This window comes from Mustelus asterias, chromosome 20 (genome assembly GCF_964213995.1).
Source record: "Mustelus asterias chromosome 20, sMusAst1.hap1.1, whole genome shotgun sequence".
Classification (NCBI taxonomy): domain Eukaryota; kingdom Metazoa; phylum Chordata; class Chondrichthyes; order Carcharhiniformes; family Triakidae; genus Mustelus; species Mustelus asterias.
This window is the reverse complement of record NC_135820.1, coordinates 77,022,612-77,048,022: the sequence shown is the minus strand read 5'-3', so window position 1 is coordinate 77,048,022 and position 25,411 is coordinate 77,022,612. Positions and strand designations below refer to the sequence as shown.

General features: G+C 45.0%; 1 protein-coding gene across 1 annotated transcript in view; it reads right to left on the bottom strand.

Annotated features, from left to right (window-relative positions):
- Positions 1-8,647: 8,647 nt before the first annotated feature.
- chmp4ba (charged multivesicular body protein 4Ba) overlaps positions 8,648-25,411 on the bottom strand; it is a 40,651-nt gene continuing 23,887 nt past the window's right edge. Inside the window, exons 2-5 of the mRNA XM_078236891.1 lie at positions 18,156-18,333; positions 14,285-14,399; positions 12,800-12,926; positions 8,648-9,763 (exon numbers count right to left, since the gene is read on the bottom strand). Of these exons, the coding sequence (XP_078093017.1) occupies positions 9,693-9,763; positions 12,800-12,926; positions 14,285-14,399; positions 18,156-18,333 (491 nt within the window). The 3' untranslated portion in view covers positions 8,648-9,692. The remainder of the gene's footprint in view (positions 9,764-12,799; positions 12,927-14,284; positions 14,400-18,155; positions 18,334-25,411) is intronic.

Sequence of the window (25,411 nt, the reverse complement as noted above, 5' to 3'; positions counted from 1 at the left end):
TTAACCCTCTCTCCGCTCACATTGTCTGTACCTTTAAGACTTGATTACCTGTAAAGACTCGCATTCCAACCATTATTTTGTAAATTGAGTTTGTGTCTTTATATGCCCTGTTTGTGAACAGAACTCCCACTCCACCTGTCGAAGGAGCAGCGCTCCAAAAGCAAGTGGATTTTGTTACCAAATAAACCTGTTGGACTTTAACCCAGTGTTGTGAGACTTCTTACTGTCGAGGCCAGGCCTTGTTACCCATTCCTAACTGTCCTCGAGAAGGTGATAGTGAACCACCTTCCTGTCCATGTAGCGTAGGTACATTAACACACCTGTTCGAGAGTTGAAGGATTTTGACTCAGCGACAGTGAAGGAGCGACGATATATATTTAATGTTTTTTTTTATTTATTAGTGTCACAGGTAGGCTTACATTAACACTGCAATGAAGTTACTGCGAAAATCCCTCTAGTCGCCACAGTCCAGCACCTGTTCGGGTCAATGTACCTAACCCTGGAAGAAACCCACGCAGACACGGGGAGAATGTGCAAACTCCACACAGTGACCCAAGCCAGGAATCGAACCTGGGTCCCTGGCGCTGTGAGACAGCAGTGTTAACTACTGTGCCACCGTGTTGCCCACCAATATATTTCCAAGTCTAAATGGTGTGTGGGTTGGAGGGATGATTGTACAGCATGGGACCTCATCACCTCGCACTAGCCTGATTGCTAGTGGCTGCTTCCATCAAAAAGTGAATAAGAACAAAGAACAATACAGCACAGGAACAGGCCCTTCGGCCCTCCAAGCCCGCGCCGCTCCCTGGTCCAAACTAGACCATTCTTTTGTATCCCTCCATTCCCACTCCGTTCATATGGCTGTCTAGATAAGTCTTAAACGTTCCCAGTGTGTCCGCCTCCACCACCTTGCCTGGCAGCGCATTCCAGGCCCCCACCACCCTCTGTGTAAAATATGTCCGTCCGATATCTGTGTTAAACCTCCCCCCCTTCACCTTGAACCTATGACCCCTCGTGAACGTCACCACCGACCTGGGGAAAAGCTTCCCACCGTTCACCCTATCTATGCCTTTCATAATTTTATACACCTCTATTAAGTCTCCCCTCATCCTCCGTCTTTCCAGGGAGAACAACCCCAGTTTACCCAATCGCTCCTCATAACTAAGCCCCTTCATACCAGGTAACATCCTGGTAAACCTCCTCTGCACTCTCTCCAAAGCCTCCACGTCCTTCTGGTAGTGTGGCGACCAGAACTGGACGCAGTATTCCAGATGCGGCCGAACCAACGTTCTATACATCTGCAACATCAGACCCCAACTTTTATACTCTATGCCCCGTCCTATAAAGGCAAGCATGCCATATGCCTTCTTCACCACCTTCTCCACCTGTGGACTTGCACACCCAGGTCCCTCTGCGTATCTACACCCTTTATGGTTCTGCCATTTATCATATAGCTCCTCCCTACATTATTTCTACCAAAATGCATCACTTCGCATTTATCAGGATTGAACTCCATCTGCCATTTCTTTGCCCAAATTTCCAGCCTATCTATATCCTTCTGTAGCCTCTGACAATGCTCCTCACTATCTGCAAGTCCTGCCAATTTTGTGTCGTCCGCAAACTTACTGATCACCCCAGTTACACCTTCTTCCAGATCATTTATATAAATCACAAACAGCAAAGGTCCCAATACAGAGCCCTGCGGAACACCACTAGTCACAGGCCTCCAGCCGGAAAAAGACCCTTCCACTACCACCCTCTGTCTTCTGTGACCAAGCCAGTTCTCCACCCATCTAGCCACCTCCCCCTTTATCCCATGAGATCCAACCTTTTTCACCAGCCTACCATGAGGCACTTTGTCAAACACTTTACTAAAGTCCATATAGACGACATCCACGGCCCTTCCCTCGTCAACCATTTTGGTCACTTCTTCAAAAAACTCCACCAGGTTAGTGAGGCATGACCTCCCTCTCACAAAACCATGCTGACTATCGTTAATGAGTTTATTCCTTTCTAAATGCGCATACATCCTATCTCTAAGAATCTTCTCCAACAACTTCCCCACCACGGACGTCAAGCTCACCGGCCTATAATTACCCGGGTTATCCTTCCTACCCTTCTTAAATAACGGGACCACATTAGCTATCCTCCAATCCTCTGGGACCTCACCTGCGTCCAGTGACGAGACAAAGATTTGCGTCAGAGGCCCAGCGATTTCATCTCTCGTCTCCCTGAGCAGCCTTGGATAGATTCCATCAGGCCCTGGGGATTTGTCAGTCTTTAAATTCTCTAACAAACCTAACACTTCCTCCTTTGTAATGGAGATTTTCTCCAACGGTTCAACACTCACCTCCGAGACACTCCCAGTCAACACATCCCTCTCCTTTGTGAATACCGACGCAAAGTATTCATTTAGGATCTCCCCTACTTCTTTGGGCTCCAAGCATAATTCCCCACTTTTGTCCCCGAGAGGTCCGATTTTTTCCCTGACAACCCTTTTGTTCCTAACGCATGAATAAAATGCCTTGGGATTCTCCTTAATCCTGTCTGCCAAGAGCACTTCGTGACCCCTTTTTGCTCTTCTAATTCCCCGTTTGAGTTCTTTCCTACTTTCTTTGTACTCCTCCAGAGCTCCCTCTGTTTTTAGCTGCCTGGACCTACCATACGCCTCTCTTTTCTTTTTGACCAGTCCCTCAATTTCCCTGGTTATCCACGGTTCTCGAATCCTACCCTTCCTATCCTTCTTTTTAACAGGCACATGCCTGTCCTGTAGCCCTAACAACTGTTCCTTAAAAGACTCCCACATGCCAGATGTGAATTGCTTCAATTTCACATTTGCTCCTTCTCTACCTCTGATCGATTACTGGTATTATTATTAATCTCTGATGCCTGTATCTAAACTGACCCTCTGGCACAGCACCCAAGGAGTGCTGCACTGTCAGGGATACCGCCTTTTAAAATCAGACATTAAAACCAGTCCCGTCTGTCTAGTCAGGCTGACGTGGAAGATGTCGTGTTGTTATTTTGAAGGAACACAAAAGAATTCTCCCCATGTCCTGTCCTCAACTATCACCACAGTAATTATTCAGACAATATCACGCTGCTTTTTGTGGGATCCTGCTCTGCACACATTGGCTGTGGCAGGTTTTTATAATCGTGACTATATATCCAAAAGGACTTCACTGGTTGTAAAATACCTGGGAACATCCACCCCGCGGTTGTAGAAGGTGCTATATTAATGCACTGGGTCAGTCAGGCAGGTGCCCATCAGCCGTTCCAGGAGGTGGGACTGACACGAATTCAGGAGGTTAACCACTCCACCGAGCCACTTCACTGAATAACAGCAACTTGGAAAGGGGCACAGAAGGAGAAGGTGCCTATTCCTTCATCTGGGATTTCCCCCCTGGGAAAGGAGGTGGTGATTGAACAGAACTGGGTCCTTCCCCATGGGGCAGCTCCCAACTTTGACACCCCCAACATGCCCCTCAGCTGATCTATGCCCCAGTCCAGGGTGGCAACAGTGGTTAGCACTGCTGCCTCACAGCACCAGGGAGCCAGGCTCGATTCACAGATTGGGTCACTGTCTGTGTGGAGTTTGCAAGTTTCCCCCGTGCCTGCGTGGGTTTCCTCCCACAATCCAAAGATGTGCGGATTAGGTGGATTGGCTATACTAAGTTGACCCTTAGTGTCAGGAGGATTAGCAGGGTAAAGATGTGGGGTCATGGGGATAGGGCGTGGGTGGGATTGTGTGGTCGGTGCAGGCACGATGGGCTGAATGGTCTCCTTCTGCACTGTAGAGATTCTATGAATCTTTGTCTGAAAATGGTGACGAGATAAGACTGGAATTCCCAGAGAGAATAACATTCAGAACCGACCCCTCCCCGCCCCTTCACTCACCACTCTGACAACCGTGAGGCCAGACTAACAGCCAGCACCTGAGGCCGATCGCACTGATCCAGAGAGCTGGTTACTTAAGCAGGAACACAAGGAACCATCCGTCTCTGGGCGGATTGTTACATCCATAACAATGAAACCAGTTCCAAACTGCTGGCTTCTCATCACTAACTCCTCAAGCAGAGGAAATAGGATTTTCCTGTTAGTTATTTCAGAACTCTGCAGGGATTTAAAAAATATTCTATTAAATCTCCGAGGCTTCTTGCATTCCTGACATCTGCTCCACTGGAAACAGATCTCAAAATTCTCCCACCCTGACATCGTCTTGTTGAAATTTAAACATTGATGCCCTTTCTGTCCAAGATGGCCAAAATTAATCGCAGCACTTGAACTGTGACATAATCAACGTCCTGTAAATATGGATCAGTGCTTCTTTGACCTTGCACTCGATTGCATTGTTCCTTTCCCATAGCATTTTCAGGGAATTGTATTTGAGCCCTTGGCCTTCACTGAGGCACACCCTGAGTGTTTTCCCATACAGCTCGTGTGTTCCACTGACTGGGACATGAACTGCAATGTCCAGACTTGGTGAGAGGCGGTTTATAACGTCAGTCTCTCTTCCTTCCTCATTAACTCCCATTCTTTGCTGCAATTTCTTCCCCGGAATGCATCATCTCGTAGTTATCGACATGAAACAAGAGAGTGTTCCAGTGACAGAAACAGATTCTGGTTTAAACTCTCGCTATAAGGGATTTCTCAGCACGGGAAATCACTGACACATCCTTGAATATATAATTTGCTCCAACAGTCTGGTGATGTCGTGCTATTGATAGACACCAAGTCCACAGGAAAAAGATATTAGCATTTCTAACATGCTGCTGTTAATTTAAAATCACACGTGGGGCATACGGAGAGAGATATAGACATAGAAATAAAAAGGTGCACAGCAAGGCCCGAGGCTCACCAACATCTATCGAGGATGATTTTCAGTATGTTCCATTTCAGTTTATCTGCTCCGGTGGGGTAATATTTCCCGTCCCAATGGGTACCATGACTCTGCCACCCATTCTCTCCAACTTCATTGAGATTCAGTGACGTGGGCCAAGCAGGGATTGAAAGCAAGAACCCCGTGTTTGAGAAATAACCACTTTATTCACATTAACGTAGCAACTTCCACTACCTCGAGTCACTCCCAAAATGGCAAATGTAACTGAGCTTCTCTATTGCAGGGTTAAGACACACTTAGGAGGGAGCACGTCTGCAATACTCTTCCCTCTCTCCCTAATCAGTGTTTGGTTACATAGAAACATAAAAGATAGGATCAGGAGGAGGCCATTCAGCCCTTCGAGCCTGCTCCACCATTCATCACGATCATGGCTGATCATCCAACTCAATAGCCTAATCCTGCTTTCTCCCCATAACCTTTGATCCCATTCACCCCAAGTGCTATATCCAGCCGCCTCTTGGATACATTTCAATGTTTTGGCATCAACTACTTCCTGTGGTAATGAATTCCACAGGCTCATCATTCTTTGGGTGAAGAAATGTCTCCCCACCTCTGTACTAAATAGTCTACCCCGAATCCTCAGACTGTGATCCCTGGTTCTGGACTCCCCCACCATCGGGAACATCCTCCCTGCATCTACACTGTCTAGTCCTGTTAGAATTTCATAAATCTCTATGGAGGGTCCCCCCCCCCCCCCCTCCTCCCTCCCTCCCCTCATTCGTCTGAACTACAGCAAAAGAAAATCCTAACCTAGTCAATCTCTCCTCATACATCAGTCCCGCCATCCCCGGAATCAGCTTGGTAAACCTTCACTGCACTCCCTCAAGAGCAAGAACATCTTTTCTCAGGAAAGGAAACCAAATCTGCACACAATATTCTAGTTGTGGCCTCACCACAGCTCTGTATAGTTGATCTATACTTACTTCTCCACAACGTAGCGCTTAACCATCTCTTCCCTCCACTGCTGAGTTGCAGCTTCATAGAAACATAGAAGATAGGAGGAGGCCATTTGGCCCTTCGAGCCTGCTCTGCCATTCATTACGATCATGGCTGATCATCCAACTCAATAACCTAATCCTGCTTTTCCCCATAACCTTTGATCCCATTCGCCCCAAGTGCGATATCCAGCTGCCTCTTGAATACATTCAATGTTTTGGCATCAACTACTTCCTGTGGTAATGAATTCCACAGGCTCACCACTCTTTGGGTGAAGAAATGTCTCCCCACCTCCGTCCTAAATGGTCTACCCCGAATCCTCAGACTGTGACCCCTGGTTCTGGACTCCCCCATCATCATTAGGAACATCTGTAATCGTTTCCAACTGGCCTATCCCCATTATACCTGTCACTTTTCTCTGCACCCTCTCTAATATATGTCCGAGATTGTACACACTAACCTCTGCAGAAACTCCAGCTTTGTATTTGGCCCTCTTAGCTGGTTAAGATTGGCTTCAGTTGCAGTATTTCTTTCCTTATTACACCACACCAGTGGCCACATTTCAAAAGCACTTTGTTAGCTTCCCTTTGAGAAATCTGAAGGCTGCGGAAGGTGCTATAAAAATGAAGTTGCTTTTGCATGATTGAATTGGATTTCTCCCTCACACTCCCCCTGGTGTTTGAAAAAGTGTTTCACTCCAGTTGAGACATTGGCAATCACAGATAGCTATGCAGTTGCTGAGGATCTGATCCTGAAGACACAAGGGCAGCATACTTACTGTGTTTATAGAAAACACTTATATTTCACAACTAGTGGGATTTTAGGAACATGGGAATTGGGAGCAGAAGTCGGCAAATTCAGTCCTTCGAGCCTGCTCCGCCATTCAATCAGATCATGGCTGATCTCTCCCTGGTCTCAAATCCACCTCCCCACCTATTCCCCATACCCTCCCCCCCCATCCCTTTTTTTATTATATATGTCTCCCTCTTGAACCCATTCAACGATTCAGACTCCACCGCGCTATGGGGCAGCGAGTTCCACAAATTCACCACCCTCTGCGAGAAGTAGTTCCTCCTCATCTCAGTTTTAAATCTACTGCATCTCAACCTATACCTGTGACCTCTTGTTCTAGATTGCCTCACAAGGGGAAACATTTGGTCTACATTTACTTTATCAAACTCTTAAAATTTTATATACCTCGATCAGATCCCGTCATCCTTCTAAACTCCAGTGAGTATCAGCACAAACTGTTTAATCTCTCCTCATACGTCGACCCCTTCATCCCCGGAATCAATCTGGTGAACCTCCTCTGAACTGCCTCCAATGCCACCACATCCTTCCTCAAATAAAGAGACCAAAACTGGACACAATACTCCAGATGTGGTCTCACCAACACCCTATACAATTGCAACAACACTTCTCTACTTTTATACTCCAGTCCTTAATGCCAACATCCTATTTGCCTTTTCGATTATGTGCTGCACCTTTCTGCGATTCATGAACACAGACTCCCAGATCCCTCTGCACGGACACATTTTGAATCTGCTTTCCATTTAGGTAATAATGTGCCTTTCTATTTTTTCTGCCAAAATGGACAACCTCACACTTATCCACATTAAACTCCACCTGCCAAATTTAGGCCCATTCTCCTAGCCTATCTGTACCCATCTGTAGAATCTTTATGTCCTCTTCACTGCCTGCTTTCCCACCTACTTTAGTATCATCCGCAAATTTTGCTATGTTACACTCTGTCCCTGCTTGCAGATCATTTATATAGATTGTAAACAGTTGAGAGCCGAGGACTGACCCCTGCGGCACCCTATTTTAGTAAGAAGTTTAACAACACCAGGTTAAAGTCCAACAGGTTTATTTGGTAGCAAAAGCCACACAAGCTTTCGGAGCTCCAAGCCCCTTCTTCAGGTGGAAGAAGGGGCTTGGAGCTCCGAAAGCTTGTGTGGCTTTTGCTACCAAATAAACCCGTTGGACTTTAACCTGGTGTTGTTAAACTTCTTACTGTGTTTACCCCAGTCCAACGCCGGCATCTCCACATCATGGCAGCCTATTGTGTCAGGTTTTGTTAATCAAATTTAAAATCTACCCGGCAATGTGGAAAATTGTTCAGACTATGCCCTGTGCACAAAATGCAGAACAAAACAATTCAGCCAAACACTGCCCCATCGGTCTAATCGCAATCAGCAGCAAAACGATGGGAGGTGCTATCGACAGGCAGCACCTACTCAGCAATAATTTGCTCACTGACGCCCAGTTTGGGCTTTGCCAGGGCCACTCAGTTCCTGATCTCATTACAACCTTGATCTAAACATGGACAAGAGGGCTGAACTCCAGAGATGAGGTGAGTGCAACTGTCCTTGACATCAAGGCTGCATTCGACCGAGTGTGGCATCAAGGAGCCCTAGCGAAACTGGAATCAATGGGAATCTGGGGAAAACTCTCCCCTGGTTGGATCCATGCCCTAACACAAAGGAAGACGAGATCTTTTATCCATTTTAAGAGGCAGACAGACCCTCGTTTTAAATCTGAAAAACCTGCTCGAGTGCAGCACTGCCTCACAGCTGTGCCCTGGAGATGTCGGTCCAGATTCTGTGCTTGTGGTCTGGGGTTAGATTTGAACCAACAATCCCCTGATTCAGAGGCAAGAATGGAACACAGTGAGCCAGTGCTGGGATTGAAAGCACAGCTAACAGAGGGAGAAGCAGCAGTCCGCTAGCTGTTTCCACAACTGCATCCGCAAGCTTCAATTACACAGATTTTAAGCATCTCTCAGTTTTCAAACTCCTGGTTAGAGACAAGTTGTTACATTAAAAGGAACTTTTATTTATTTTTTTTCTTAACATATTTACAGCAAGTTGAAGTAGGGTTAGGTAATTTCTGTAGAGGATTGAGGGGTTCTGCAGTGGCAGCGCTGTGCTGTGTGCAGCCTGAGTTCGGGGTGTGGGGAATGCAGCATTTAGCGAAAGAAGCATCTAGAAGTACTTTATAGGCTTCCGTGTAAATCACATGGCATTGACAAGGAAGTGTCCTGAAATTGCACCCAGTGAGAAGAATCGAAACTAACCTCACTTTGTCCCCTCACCAACACCCAGGACTTAAATAAAAACTAAAAGTGACCAATCTCCTGCAAAAGAAAAAAAGATTAAAGATGCTAGTCTTTTTAAAATCAGCAGAGGCACTGGGTGAGCAATCAGACTCAGCAAATGACTGGTCTATACTTGATTAAAATACACTTTTAAACAGCTTAAATTTTCAGGGGAGGGGGAAGAAAATGATTAACAAGCTTTGGCAGCCTCCTGCAGATTATTTTCCAAGGTGTGCCTACGATCGAGAATTGTTTTGAAGAATGAATCAGAGTGGAAGAGGAAATACAATCAGCTATGGGTGTAATATTCAAACAACTGCTTCACCTCAATTATACAAACAGTTATGGACATGCTACAGGAATTCAGTCACTTGCAAATATCAATCTGCACCGCGTCTCTATTTCATAAATATACAGAGGGCTTCGTATAACAAAGAGCAGTGCGATGGGGTCACTGGGCCCACGGGGAGAGACGGCTGCACCGGGAGTTGTGGGCTTGAAGCTCGTAATCATTGACATAAATGAAAATCCAATGAAAGCTTGGACAAAAGTACCATAAAGGTGTTTTTGATCCCCCCCCCCCCACCCCACCCCATCCTCCTGCACAGAGGCCATGAAGTCACATTGCACATCCCATTCCCTCATCCCCCTCCCCAAAAATGCATTCCGGGCGGCCATTCATGTGCTCTGCTCACAACCTCCACTGCATAACAAAACACCCACAACTGCGACATACAACATAGTCCGTGACCCTCCTTTTCACATAGCAACAGCGTTCGCCCAGTCTTCCAGTTCCTGCAATTCAGCATCTTCCTCTTCCTTCTTCTTGGCTGGAAGAAACAAGAACAAATCGGATGAAAGGGAAACTAGTTTTGTTGAATACACAGCGCCCGCGCAATCCCAATCCGCATCTGCCTCCAATGCAGCATAAACTACGTGCAAAGCGTCAGGAAACAGGAAGTTAAGTAATCTACACTTGTATCTTCGGATATTAGAAATAAGGTGAGTTTAGTGTTTTGGTGTAAGAAAGGGTTAAAATATTTATGTAAAACAAAGGGGCTTGCATGCATGTGGGTCTTGGTTTAATTTCAAATTGTGCCTGCATTATGATTAAAGGCTTTATGATGCAAAAGCAAACAAGTGTTAAAGACCGGACTGTTGCTTAGCAACCAGGTGCCATTTTAAGTTAGGAAGAATTTTTGAATTTAATTTTAAACTGGGCCTAGTAGCAGTTACGAGCAGGTAGCCGGGGAGGAAGCTGCTCTCACAGAAGAGAAGCAGGACAATGGAGTAAAGGCAAGAAAGTAAGTCCCAGAAGTTAAAGAACAGATAGTTCTAGAAACTATTCTAGAAACTGAGGCGACACAGTGGCAAGCACTGCTGCCTCAGCGCCAGGGACCCGGGTTCAATTCTGGCCTGGGGTCAGTATCTGTGCGGAGTCTGCACGTTCTCCCCGTATCTGCGTGGGTTTCCTCCGGGCGCTCCAGTTTCCTCCCACAGTCCAAAGATGTGCAGTTTAGGTTGACTTGCCATGCAAAATTGCCCCTTAGAGTCAGGGGACTAGCAGGGTGAATACATAAGGTTAAGGGGATAGGGCCTGGGTGGGATTGTAGTCGGTGCAGACTCGATGGGCTGAATGGCCTCCTTCTGCACTGTAGGAATTCTATGAAACCAGAGAATGAAAAGGGAAGTCCCAGGAAGACTGAAGTCAAAGGGACAAAAAAAGGAACTGGAAATCGAACAAGTTATAAATTTAAAAAGGTGCTGTTCACTAAAGTTGTAGAAACGGGCAGAGAGAGACTTCCAGTTAAAGACAGCTGCAAGATGCAAACCTGGTGAAATCAGCTAGTGTGAAATCATCCGAAGGTTAGTGACACTTTAATACAGCCTGTGAAGCATCAGTGTACTGCTGGCCTGGCTGGGCACCCGAGAGATTGTGTGGAAGCTTGAATGCACGTGACAATTCAAGGCACTGGAGTACTGAAATCCTGAAAGTGGATCCATGGAGAAGGCATCTGAGAGGAAGCAATGTTTGGGAGAAGATCCTAAGGCGTGTCTTTTCGAGAGTGGAGTTTGGAAAGTTGTGTGTGGAAGTTAGGGTTCCAGTGAGGCTAGTTAACGTTCAGTGTGATAATCACCTGGAGCATTTGATGCAAAATCCACAGAAGTTGTATCGGGTGGCGACTCCACTTGGTTTCAGAGTGGTGTGTGTCTGGCCACAGTTGAACTGTTGGTTTACAGGGACTTTGTACTTACCACGAACAATAAAGTGTAAGATATATTCTGTAACTTGTGTTATCCTTAAAAATCTGGACGTTTGTGAAGATATAGGATGGGTGAAGGAGTATTGTGTTATAGTCGATCTTTTCATGTTTAATAAATGCTTTATTCTTTTGTAGAAAGCTAATTGGCAGTCCTGTGATTCTGTTCATCCATGTGATTAAAAGAAAAGTAAACGTTACGGTCTATTGAGCCAGGGTTCTATTCTGGGAGCTTCCTGTCCAGTAGTAACATCAGCTATGACTCTAACAAGAGGCAGACAAGAAATAACTCAAATATCCACATAGACAACAGGGTCGAACACTGGAAGATACAGATTAAAGGTGGAAAAGCCCGTGAAGAAATGTGGAGACTGTGGTCTGGAATACTCTGCCTGATAAAAGTGGTGAAAGCAGATTTAGTAGTAAATTTCGAAAGGAAATTAGATAAATATTTGAACAAATTGCCTGGCAATGGGACAAATGATATTAACTATGAAATTCGTTCAAACGGGAATGATGGACCAAATGGCCTTCCTCTGTGCTACAAGTTTAAATCTTCTGTACAGCATTGAGACTCATGAAAAATCAGGTCTGGATAATGCTGTACACCTACTCTATTCACCACAATGTACAGGAATATACCCTCAGGCCAGTTATTAAGTTGCTGTGATGCTGGCTGACTTGTGAAAAACAAGACTTATCTGATTTGCTTTGCAAGGAGCAGAAATGAGGTTCAATGCAGGAGATTTCCTGATTTCAATACAAGCGAACTCACCATCTGCCCCTCAAAGATCACAAAGGTTGTAAAGTAAAAAGTGCGGCGGTTGTAGAAAGGGGCAGAAAGGTTTTGGCAAGAATAAGATGTTGTAGAATAAAGGAGTGAACCCATTACCGACAGGACTTTTATAAAAGGCTGCAATTGGTGACACCACAGGTACAGGTATGAATGGAGATGATGGAGGAAGCCCCCCCATTCAGGTCAGATGCAGACTCGATGGGCCGAATGGCCTTCTTCTGCACTGTAGGATTCTATGACACAGCTTTAAGTGTTTGGAGTTGATATTACACACACAATGATGATGTAACTACCCTCCACTCACTGTATTTTGTTGGTGAAATAATCCTGCCTTAAATTGGGGAACTTTGATGCAGTTTCAGTTGTAAATAATATTTGCTATAATTGCGAGAGATTCTTCTTAAATAGACTCTGCTGAGGATACAAACTCTTCAAAAGAGCCAGCACTGACTCGATGGACTGAATGTCCTCCTCGTGTGCTCTACCGTTCTATGTAACTCGGGCCTTTGGTCCCACGCACCCTCAACGCACTGGCTAACACGGTGGCTTGGAAGATGCAGAGCACTCAAGTCACCCATAGGACCAACCCATTTTCTCACTCTTCTGTCCATCCAAGGGCCCTGATTTTCCCACCAATGCCTTTGTTCATTCTGGTGAGGATGAAATTGGCTGCAGTGGGTCAAAGGAACGCGGTTTCTCAGCTTGTAAGAGTTCATTTGAGGAAACTGAACTTTGAATTTTTTAAAAAATCAGGATTAATCTCACGCCTCCTTCTTGGCTAAGTGGGGATGTACAGAGACACCTCTTACCTGGCGTGGCTGGGAGGGAGGTGGAGGGAACATTGGGAAGCGGCACATTCTCTGCTCCTCCAATTTCCAACAGGTTTTTGTCGAGTTCTTCTTGTTCCAGCTCTTCCAACTCCGCCATTAGCTCATCCTGGAGAGAGACACAACCAACACTGTCATCTCCTGAACTCACCCAAACTCAAACATTTAAAAAGGAGGACTACTGCACCAAGCTAAGCAGTAGCTTGATTTTCTAGATTGCAATTATAGATTGGGCATCAGCTGAGTAAGAAATCTCCTTCCTCCCACACTGCCCCATTGAGAGAGACAAACAAAACAACAAAGAACAGTACAGCACAGGAAACAGGCCCTTCGGCCCTCCAAGCCTGTGCCGCTCATTGGTCCAGACGTGGCAAGTTACAAATTTTCAGAACTTGGTGTTTATTTTGTGCCACTATCGAGTTTCCGTCACACAAACAGCATCTCATCCTGTTATTTTTTAAAAATCTCTGATTTGCATTTTAAATTCATCACTGAAAAGGTTATGCCTGGTGAGTAAGAACACAAGTAAACTTATTCATTGTTAATGCAATGCTGACCAACCTCTCTGACCCAGAAACTAAACAACTATTCAATCTCATTCCTGTAGTTTGTTCTCGAGATTTAAAAAAATGTCATTTTTTTTCCTTCTCTCAATACAATAATTCTATTTCTTTTCTGCATCCAACATGACTCTAATACATCCTCATTCTCTGTCATTCCAATGTTTCTTTCTCACTCCTTAAACTTTGCCGGTTAAGGAGATAAGACTGTTGGTCCCATCATTCGCTGAGGCCCCAGGTGTCACGTTGCTCTCACTGCACACTTTACAAGTTCACATCCTGAATAATTTACAGCTCAGAAACATATTCAGCTGAAAAGAAAATGTCAAACTAATGGGGCACATCGCAAGATTCCCTCCTCCAGCTGACTCGGAGCCAAAGTTTGATTTATTCAGTGTATTCCAGGGAACAGCAGCCTGATGGCAGCCACTCAGAATTTACTGTTCCGCACACACAAAAATTACCACCGGCCCTTCACAATAGCATCCTTGAAAAGTAATTACAAAACTGTACAACTCGGCAGGGTCTAAATGATTGCTCGCGTTTGTTTGAATGGATACCTGGGACTCGGGTGCCTTTTGGGGGGCACAATGGATAGCAATGCTGCCTCACAGCACCAGGGACCCGGGTTCGAATCCCGACTTGGCCTGTCCGTGTGGAATTTGCATTTTCTCCCCGTGTCAGCGTGGGTTTCCTCCCACAGTCCAAAGATGTGTGGGTTAGATGGACTGGCCATGCTAAATTGCCCCTTTGTGTCAGGGGGAGTAGTTAGGGTAAATGCATGGGCATAGGGACTGGGTGGGATTGTGGTCGGTGCAGACTCGATGGGCTGAATGGCCTCCTGTTGCACTGTAGGATTCTAAGACACTGGTTCAGGTTCTGCATCATTGGTTGTGTTTGAACTCACCTCATCAAAATCTTCCCCAAACCCGACTGGTTTAGAAATGGCATCAGAGATTTCTTGTGCCAATTCCTGTTGCTCTGTGATGTCCTGCATTAGCTCATCCACTTTGTCAATGTCCCTTAAATAGAAAAAAAAACACAGCATGAACCTACCGTGTCATCTTGAATTTATACACAACAAACCAAAGATCACACTTGCTTTTCTTTCCAGACCCTCGGAAAGCTGAGGACTTGGTTTTGCAAGTTTATATTTTTACACCGCTTGGAATGCACTGACTGACAGATTGACGGTTGCAGATTCAAATAATAACTCTCAAAATGGAACTGGATAAATGTTTGAAGGGGAAATATTTGCAGAACGATGGTGACCATGATGAATTACGAGTTCTTTCAAAGAGCTGGAAAGGACACGGCCGGTTGACTGACCTCCTTCCGTGCTTCACCAATCGATGATTCGATGTTTTAAGCCCAATCGTATCACTGCATGATCACAGCAACAAACCTTATAACTAAGGTACAAGTTAAAGAGATTCTCAGGGTTGCAGAGGGGACGATAGGAGGAAGGAACAAGTTATTTAGAAGGAAATTTTCAAATTGTGGAAGTCAAGGTTGAGAGATGACCTTCTACTTGGTGCATTAATGTGCAGAGCAGAAGATTCCTGCCTCTATCCCTGGCTTGTGCTCAAGCAGCTGATGGTTTTAGGGCTGCTGTAATTATCTCTTAGCAATAATGCCAGGCAGCACGGTGGCAGAGTGGATAGCACTGCTGCCTCACAGCGCCAGGGACCCGGGGCAGCACGGTGGCAGAGTGGATAGCACTGCTGCCTCACAGCGCCAGGGACCCGGGTTCGATCCCCGGACTTGGGTCACTGTCTATGTAGAGTTTGCATGTTCTCCCTGTGTCTGCGTGCGTTTCCTCCGGGTGCTCCGGTTTCCTCCCACAGTCTGAAAGACGTGCTGGTTAGGTGAATTGGCCATGTTAAATTCTCCTTCAGTGTACCCGAACAGGCGCCGGAGTGTGGCAACTAGGGGATTTTCACAGTAACTTCATTGCAGTGTTAATGTTAGCCTACTTGTGGCACTAATAAATAAACTTTATGATGGACTGCGGCAGGGGAGTATAATCAGACAGGATTGTTACGCCCGGTGGCTGAATGTACAAAGGCATGTTACCAAGTACCACAAATTCCCAGCACAGGAAGAGGCCACTCGGCCAGCTGCTCCGTGCTGGGATTAATGCTCCACACCAGCCTCCTCCTCCCACCCGCTCTCATTTGACCCTGCTCCATTCCCATTGTCAGGAATGGGTTAACTGCAACTTTCCACTTTCGACCCAACTTGTGTGTTAATTGTTTAAGAGTACTCACCGGGATATAGGAAGGGGTGACACGTGGCACTGGGTGTGGGGTGCGAGTGTGGAGTTGTAAAAGAGAATTAAAAGTGAGTTTGTGAAGAAGCTGGACTTGCATCATCTTTTATTACTGGGCGCAACTGAGAGGTTGAACACCCATGCCCCGATCATAACCATTTTGACAAGAGGGACAGCACAAGGAAGGAAAACTAAATCAGGAACAACCTCAATTTAAAATTCGAAAAGCAGGTCCTCATTCAAAACCCATTAACAACAGAATGTGAGGTGATCAAACTCATTTTACAATTCCTTCTCCTTCTTTCCCCCTCATATCTGCCTGCTGTCACTCAGGGCTCACCCGAGTGTGAAATAATTGGTGATTCTGGCTGCATTACTTACTCCCTTGCCTGGCAACCAAAGCATTAAAATCAATCGCTGCTCCTGTGTCTGTTATTCTACTTTGCAGTCCAGTGATATAACCGCTTTAGCATCACACTGGGCTGTTCAATCTGATTAGAAAGGCACAGGGTCGCTCTGCTGTTTCAGCAAAAGGCATTCAAACAAACCGATAGGCTCCCTGCTCATTCCATCAGCTTGTTGTAAAACTGTTTACCCAGATATTGTCCAGCAAGGAAGGGAACAGGGTGGCTGCAGTACGGCACATGGTATAATTACCCATTGACAATCACCGTCCAAGGGCTGCATGTCATAGAGGTTTACAGCATGGAAACAGGCCCTTCGGCCCAACTTGTCCATGCTGACCCCTTGTTTTTAACCTCTAAGCTAGTCCCAATTGCCTGCATTTGGCCCATATCCCTCTATACCCATCTTACCCTTGTAACTGGCTAAACGCTTTTTAAAAGACAAAATTGTACCCACGTCTACTACTACCTCTGGCAGCTTGTTCCAGACACTCACCACTCTGTGTGAAACAAAAATTGCCCCTCTGGACCCTTTTGTATCTCTCCCCTCTCACCTTAAACCTATGCCCTCTAGTTTTAGACTCCCCTACCTTTGGGAAAAGATATTGACCAGCTGATCTATGCCCCTCATGTGATGGAGGATGGTGAGTTGAAGTACGGAGAGGGACACCCAGCACGAGTCAGCCCTTTTCAGAGAATAAAGTGGAAGGAAAAATACCCGCAGCCATGGATGATGGCCAACCAAACAGTAAATATTTATAAGAACAACAGGACGCGAGGAAGCAGTGTTTCAATGACATGATCCACGGATGTGATCCGTCAATAGCTCAATGGGGAGGGAGAGTTGATTCCATTACTGCCTCTCTCAGCAAAGAGTCTCAGATCCGAGAAGAATTCAGATAATTCTACTCTGCTTCAATGTAATGCTGCAAGTTACTCAAAATAGGAAGAGCAGCAAAAACATTGAGCATGAGAAGAATACACAAAAACAAAAGGCACGCGACCAGAACAACACTCTCCATGTTACAAAGCCAAGGTAAAAGATTGTGAAAGAGTTTGATAGGGTAGACATAGAATCATAGAAAAGTTACAGCACTGAAGGAGGCCATTCAGCCCATCTGGTCTTTCCAGCCCGAGGATCAGTTATTATTTCGATTATTCCCAATGACCTCACTTCATTCCCATGTTCTCGTAGTAACCATTTTGATGAGCAGGAGACCAATGGGAGAGAAGCCAACATTAGGAGCAACCTTACTCAAGAACTGTTAGCCACTGGAGTTGAGACGGCCAAACTCATTTTCCAAAGAAACTTTAGACCCAGCAGAGAGGAAACTTTTCTCAGAGAGAGACACAAAAGATTACACCCGTAAGCAACAAATTGGTGAAGCCCAACCTACCCCACAACTAAGGCCCTGACTTCTAACCGTTAATGATGGGAAGTAAGAAATTCAGCTGTCAGACTGCATTCTTCTCGAGTCTCTCCGCCCAAATGAAGGTCTGATCTGCAATGTCACGACCTCCACTGAGGTTAGGATAAAGTGGCAAGTCCTGAATCCACCCCAGCCAAAACGGCACCCCCGTGCTGCATCCACCAAAAGGATCAATAATGGCCGTCCAGTCAACTGAGCCAACTGACTCTCCAAGGAGCACGGGATCCTGTGGCAACATGTACTTTTACATGTGCATTGTACTCTGGAGCTATGGATCATAATGGCAGAGGTTCCAATTTTCTTTCTAACATATGGCTGACAGGGAATCTCGGCCATTCTTACCATCTGCCGCCGGCATGTGTTGGAAGGATTTGCAGATTGATACTTAACCTGTTTGACTGCATTATGAACGCACCTTCCCCGGCCATCAAATCTTGGGGTGGGACTTGAACCTGGAACTTCTGGCTCAAAAGCAGGGGCGCTAACCTCTGCGCCACGAGATCCCACACTGCATTACCAGAACCCAACATTTTGGAGGGAAAAGTTACGTTTTCTATGAATCAGATGTTGTACTTTCCCCCTGTAGAGGGTGGGGAGCTGGGAACGGATGCGAGTCCCACACATTTGACTTTAGCGTGGATTGCCGTGGTTATAAAGGTTCACATTACTTACATGTTCTCGTGAGCAGCTTTCATGGCCTTGGCAGCAAAGCCCATGTTTTTGAGAACTTCTGTGTTAGTGTTTGCATTTTCCAATGCTTCTCTCTGGAATTCAATGGTGGACAGTGTGCCATCGATCTGTGCCAACTGCTTCTCATATCTCTTCTTGCGCTTTAAAGCTTGCAACGCAGCTAAACAATAGAGGAAACACAGGGTGAGCAACTTGGACTTAGAATAGTGTCACTGCCTTCCCAACACCACATTCAACTGAGTAACACTGACCCACTGTCAAACTACTGGGGCTGGAGAAAATAGCAGAAATTGTGGTTAAAATCCCAATCGTTCCCCAGTAATATTGAACGTTTATTCCAGACTTTAACAAATAAAAACTGCAGTGGAAACAGGGGGAGGGGGCGGGGAGAGAGAGGTGGGGAGAGACTAAAATGTATTATACAGATAAAGGAAAGTGTGTTCAGTATTTATTCACAAGGTTAATTATTTTTGCAAATGTAAAAGAATTAGCCTCAAACTCCTGAACAAATGGAAAACAGGACAAAAGCAGAAAAGCTTTCAAGAAGCTGAGGCTGTGTTTATAGTTCCAGTCCAAGAGAAATAAATGGAGCAATGAAATGTCAAATATAATAAAAGGTGGAAAATAACAAAAGAGGTCACATGGTTGAAGACTGACATCTGTGATGCTGGGGACCTCAGGAGGCGGCGGAGATGGATAATCTATTCGGCACTTCTGGCTGAACATTTTAGTAAATGCGTCAATTTTGTCTTTTGCACTGATGTGCTGGGCTCCTCCAACAGCTAGGATGGGATATTTGTGGAGCCTCCGCTTCCACTAAGTTGTTCGTCCCTATCGCGATCCTCACTCTTTACCACTCTCCATTCATGATTTTGTGTGGCAGGACTGACTGCAAAGCTTAGATTTGATCCATTGGTTTTGGGAACTCTTGGCTCTGTCTATCACTTGCTGCTTATGCTGTTTGGCACACAAGTTGTCCTGTGCTGTAGATTCACCAGGTTAACACCTCATTTTTAGGTATGCCTGGTGCTGCTCCTGGCATGCCCTCCTGCACTCCTCATTGAACCAGGGTTGATGGTAATGACAGAGTGAGGGATATGCTGGGTCATGAGGTTACCCACATACTAACTTATTGCAATCCATGTACCAGGACACACACATCTCTGCAGTCGCTGTCTCATTCATACTATGTTTCTATTCTTCCTGCCAAAGTGGACGAGTTCACATTTTCCCACATTATACCCCATTTGCCAATATTTTCCCACTCATTTAACCTATCTATATTCCTTTGGAGATTCTTTACCTCTTCCTCACAACACACTTTCCCACTTATCTTGGAGTCATTGACTGTATACATGCTGCTATACACACAGTTCTCTCTTCCAAGTCATCGATATAGATTGTAAGTAGTTACCCCCACCCACTACGATACTTGTGGGGGGTGAGATGGGAAAATTCCCACCCAAGGGGCAATCTAGCATAGCTACCAACCTAACCCGCACATCTTTAGACTGTGGGAGGAAACCGGAGCACTCGGAGAAAACCCACGCAGACTTGGGGAGAACGTCCAGGCCCCAACATCAATCCCTGTGGCATTTCACTAGTAACAGCCTGCAAATCTAAAAATGACCCCTTTACCCTTCTTCTCTACCTGCTGAACCAATTCTTTATCCACGCTAATGTGTTACCTCCTCCAGCATGAGCTCTTAGTTTTTGTAGCACAGTGATACAGTGGTTGGCACTGCTGCCTCAGTGCCAGTCAGCAGACATGTTGGTGAACCTGCTGGATTACCTGTCTGCTGAAGGAACTTTTGACATCACCAATCACTTCAACGTTCATTATCATTGGACAGTCCTGATAAAATTTCCTGCAAATTGCTTTAACAAGCTGAATTTTACACTCAGGAATGTAAACGTGAAAGAAATTTATAGTACAATTCAGATTGGCTATGTCCCAAGATTACTTATCCATTTTAAGAATGATTGCTCTTGGAAATCATCATTTCCAAATAATTTTTCTCTCTTTCATGGGACGTGAGCATCACTGGATAGGTCAACATTTCTCGTCCATCCCGAAACGTCCTTGTGAAGGTAGTGGAGAGCATAAATAAATAAGGCCATCGTCAAAACCACGACTATATTTGATATTTTAACGTGGAGCCTCAACATAAACATGGAAGCAACTGAATCCACTGAAGTGTGGCTATGAAGCCGATAACTACTGCCACAACACAAGCGATCTGCAGTAAACAGTATGGTTCATGAATACTAAAGCCACAATTGCTATGGCAACACACCCGGGGATGCTTTATCCGTGACTGAAGACGTGGATTGCTAAATGGAGCTTTTGATGTAAACACCAATAAACTTCCAGGTCCACAAGCAATTTAAACTTGTTGCTCAAAGTAAGTTTTATACATATCCAAACACCAAGGTGGAAAATTCCACCCAACAAAGGCCTCTCTGCTGTTTGACATTTCAGCTCCCAGCAAAACAGGGCTATGATCCAACAGCCATTTACTTCCCTCCCCAATCTTTTCCATTGTTTTACATAAACCTTCGCAGGCTTTTTGGCTGAGTTTAATATTTTTAATTTATTCACTGGGTGTGGGCAGCACAGGCAAGGCCAGCATTTATTACTCAATTGAGTGCAGCCAACTGTGTTGCTGTGGCTTGAGAGTCACATGTAGGCCGGGCCGGGCAAGGAAGTTAGTGAACCAAGTGGCATTTTATGACAATCCAGTAGTTACATTACTGGTGCCAGACTTTTTAATTAATCAAATTTAAATTCCTGTTACCCTGTGGGATTTGAACTCATGTCTCCAGATCTCTGGGTTTTTGGTTCAGTAATGTAACCACGATGCCCATGTATTTAAGGAAGGTAATTTCTGTTAGTCTAAAAATAGTTCAACTGCTCTTGGCCAATAATTTTCAGAACCATTTTCTTGGCACTTCCATTTTATGATGTCAGCGCACCACCACAGTTATATATGTCTGTTTGTACAATTCATTTAGCTTAACATTCAGAAAACACGAGGCAAATATAATACATCATGTTGACCTCTATATTAAATCATGCAAAGGTACCACCAGATAAAACTATTTCTGTACAGCCTGTCCTCAAAAAATGTTTTGTTGTTTCCAACTACCCTAAATTTAAGGAAGTGGTTAGAAATATTTTGCAATGTGTTCACATTTGTTGGTTTTAAACTTTTTTTTTACATTCGTCTTTCAAACATTCCACTCCTATTAGAAGAGTCTTAACACAAAGCTGACTTGAGCCAACTCTCCCTCTCCACTTTCACTCTCTATTCTCCCTATTGCGATCCTCACTCTCTATCACTCTCCCATCTCCCTCGAGATCCTCACTCTTTAGTTCTCCTTTCTCCCTACTGAGATCTTCATTATGTATCACACTCCAAGTCTAAGTGATTTCCTCATTGTAACCACTGCTATTTTCCTGGCTCAGTTTTTGCGATGAGCAGCAACTTATCTCTGATTTCAGCTAACACTCGAATCCCCCGGATCATCCCTATACCCCACTCTCGACTGTCCCTCAATCCTTTCACCCATACCATGGTCAGCTTTTGGTTTCACATTGTTCATGATCTCGCTGTCTTTGGTTGACAGGCCCCCAGTTTCCTACCTTTTTCCCCCATTTCTCCCCCCCCCCGCCCACCTCAAAGAACCTTCTACCTGTCGTAATATTTGTGACTCTGCTTACTGACAGCTGATCCAGAACCAATCCAATCTGCTGCTTTTTTAATACAACATCCAGCTTCACATTCACAAATCAGAACCAGGACTCAAGTTTTCAAAGGGAAATCTAAAAAAAAAACTAGCATTTCTCCAAGCTGCAGTTAAATGATCTTACGGGAAAAGTCCTGAACTGCTCTCCACCATAAACCAGCTTCTTTGAGTTCCCTCCTGGGCCTCACCATCACACATCTGGTACGAGTTGCGAAGGTCTCGCAGATATTTCCAAAGTGGAGGCACTCTTTGCAGTTCCCTTGACCTTCTCTGAAGGATCAGATCATGAATCAGCCACACAGTAACATTGCAATGCCAGTAGTTAAGATCAAAGTCATTTGTTAGACCCTGCCCAGAAACCCAGCCCCTCTCTGAACAACTACTCAACTGCAATCTGCTCAAGGACCCCCGCTCAACCCTCAAATTTGAACATCCACCAAGTCCCAGCACCAAGAATTCCTAATTTCATGTCCTTTGCATCTACTTCATTCTCACTGCTACAAAATCCTTATCCATGCCAATGTCATCTCCAAGTTCAACTTCTTTCAACATCCTCCACACTAACCTCTCAAGCACATCCTAACACAAAACTTCATAGAACCCCTATAGTGCAGAAGGAGGCCATTTGGCCCATCGAGTCTGCACTGACCACAATCCCACCCAGACCCTATTCCCGTAACCCCTCATATTTACCCTTGCTAATCCCCCTGACACCATGGTTAATTTAGCATTGGCAATCGACCTAACCCACACATCTTTGAATTGCGGGAGAAAACCAGAGCACCTGGAGGAAACCCACGCAGACACGGAGAGAATGTGCAAACTCCACACAGACAGCAACCCAAGGCTGGAATTGAACTCAGGTCCCTGGCGCTGTGAGGCAGTGGTGCTAACCACTGTGTCGCCCCGACTTATCCACAATTCTATTGCTTTCAGCCGATTCACACCCCACCAACCCCACCCCCAGTGCTCAGCTCTCATCCCCGTTTCACACCACCAATTTTAAAATCTTGCTCCTCTACAAAACCCTTCCCTTCCTTGCTCAACTCTACCACTGTCTTCCTCCCAACCTCACATACCCACTCTTAAATCTCCCTCTTCCAACAATGGACTACTGCCAGTTCTGGTTCAGTCCCTCTCACATCTTGCATCAACGGTAGCACATTCCTCAGCCAGCTGTTTGTCCTTCCAAACAGCCAAAGACACATTTAAAGCTGTATCACGATTTATAGTAAATCAAAAACCATAGGGCCCAAGCTTTACTGGTCTATAAAAGCCACATGAAATCCATTTTTGCAGAACGATCGCTCTATAACTCTTCAAGCCAGCTGTTTTGTTTTAAGTGCAGTCTCCTGCTACAATGTCCAACCCTCTTGCCCTTTGCCAATGATCTCAGTTTCTCAGTTGCTGCAAACCTACAAGATCAGACTTTATTGTGTGATGTGAGAAAGGTTAGTTTTGTAATATACCTTGTAGCTCAAATATTCAGCTTATTCTTTAAAACAGAGTTCAGTGTTTGCATATTAATTTCATGACTTGCTTAAAAATGGTAATCAAAAGCTCCGGTGGGGATTGCAGTTTTTAAAGCTGCATGGTTACAATAAATGTTATTTTTCTGCATTCATGAACATGCCTACAGGTAAACACACACTCACAGAAGGCACTTTAAACCCTCTGGGGTAATGTGGAATCTGATGCAGTAAATCAGTATAAGCAAATCAGCAGGCTTTTTTTTTCATCTCCTGATCTTTGTTATTTACAGTTCACCTCTATGGAAATAAAGGTAGAGAGAGAGATTGAATCACTTGGACCCATTTCACAAAGTCAGAATTACCCCCTCCTGTTTTTCAAAAGTTATCATTCATAGAATCCCTACAGTGAAGGAGGCCATTCGGCCCATCGAGTCTGCACCGACCACAATCCCACCCAGGCCCTGTCCCCATAACCCCGTATATACCCTGCCAATCCCCCTGACACTAAGGGGCAATTTAGCACGGCCAGTCAACCTAACCCGCACATCTCTGGTGTGGGAGGAAACCGGAGCACCCGGAGGAAACCCACACAGACACGGGGAGAATGTGCAAACTCCACACAGACAGTGACCCAAGCCGGGTCCTCGGCGCTGTGAGGTAGCAGTGCTAACTTTTCGAAAACCTTTCTCTAGCATTCTCACCAATCAATTCCTTTGTTGTTCATGAACAGTATCCTGCTCTATTTCTGGTCCAGACCCAACTGTTCCTTAGTTCTTCTGGAGCTCGCTTTCTTTCACATTACCCCCTTGTACAGCTTTTCTTCCAGCAAAGCCGAGAGAGCTCGCCTCTCTCTCTCTGTAGCTTCTCCTTGCAGAGTTGAGAGCGAGCTGTTCACTGCTTTATGATCTGTCTGCAACTGCCCCTAGCTTCCAGCTAAAACTAAAGAACAAAGAAAGCTTTTGACTTTACCTTTCACACTGCAGCTCTCTCCAAGTACGATAGAATCCCAGCTGGAACTAAAACTAGCCCCCACACATGCAAACATCTTTGTCCAGCATGAAATCTAACTATAAGTCTCTTTCAGGCACAGAAACATTCAATTAAACCCACCTAAAACTATGCCTTATTTTTAATGTTTGCCAATACATATATAAATTCTTTAAAATGACCTTAGGTTTCCTAACACTGATTATTTCAGGGGTCCACGTTATAGAACACTAGTTATATTCAAAGCACAGGATAGAAAATGGCAAAAAGCATAAAGACATTACTTCAAGAAATCAGTTTAATTAGAAATAAGGACACTACGTTTGTGCAGCCAGCTGTTTTTCCTACCCAAACCGGTCTCACACATTACTGTAACATTTTATCTAGATTAACACACACCATTGGTATATATGGCAGGGCATGTTGAGAGAGCAGTTGACAAACCATCTTAGGCATTATTAATATGGGCATTGAGTACATGAGTAGGTTATGTTGAACTTGTATAAGACACTAGTTAGGTATCATCTTGAGACGGCATCCAGTTCTGGGTGCCATACTTGAGGAAGGATGTGAAGGTATTGGAGAGAGTGCAGAGGGAATTCACAAGAATGATTCCAGGGATAAAGAACCATAGCTGTGAGAATAGAGTGGAGAGGTTGGGTCTGTTTTCCTTGGAGAAAAGAAGGCCGAGACGAGACTTGATCAAGGCATTCAAAATCCTGAGGGGTCTGGACAGGGTAAATAGTGTGAAACTGCCCCCACTCGAGAGAACCTCAAGAAGTAGAGAGCATAGATTCAAAATAATTAGCAAAAGGAGTAAAAGTGATTGAGAAAAGTTGTCAGCCAGAAGGTGGTTAGAGTTTGGAACAAACCTCCTGAGAGGGTGGTGGAGGCAGGTTCGATCGAGATGTTCGAAAGGGAATTGGATTGCTATCTGAAAATAAAGAACATGCAGAGTTATGGGGCTAAGGCAGGGAAGTGGGACTGGGTAGAATGCTTTTTCAGAAAGCCAGTACAGACTCAAATGGA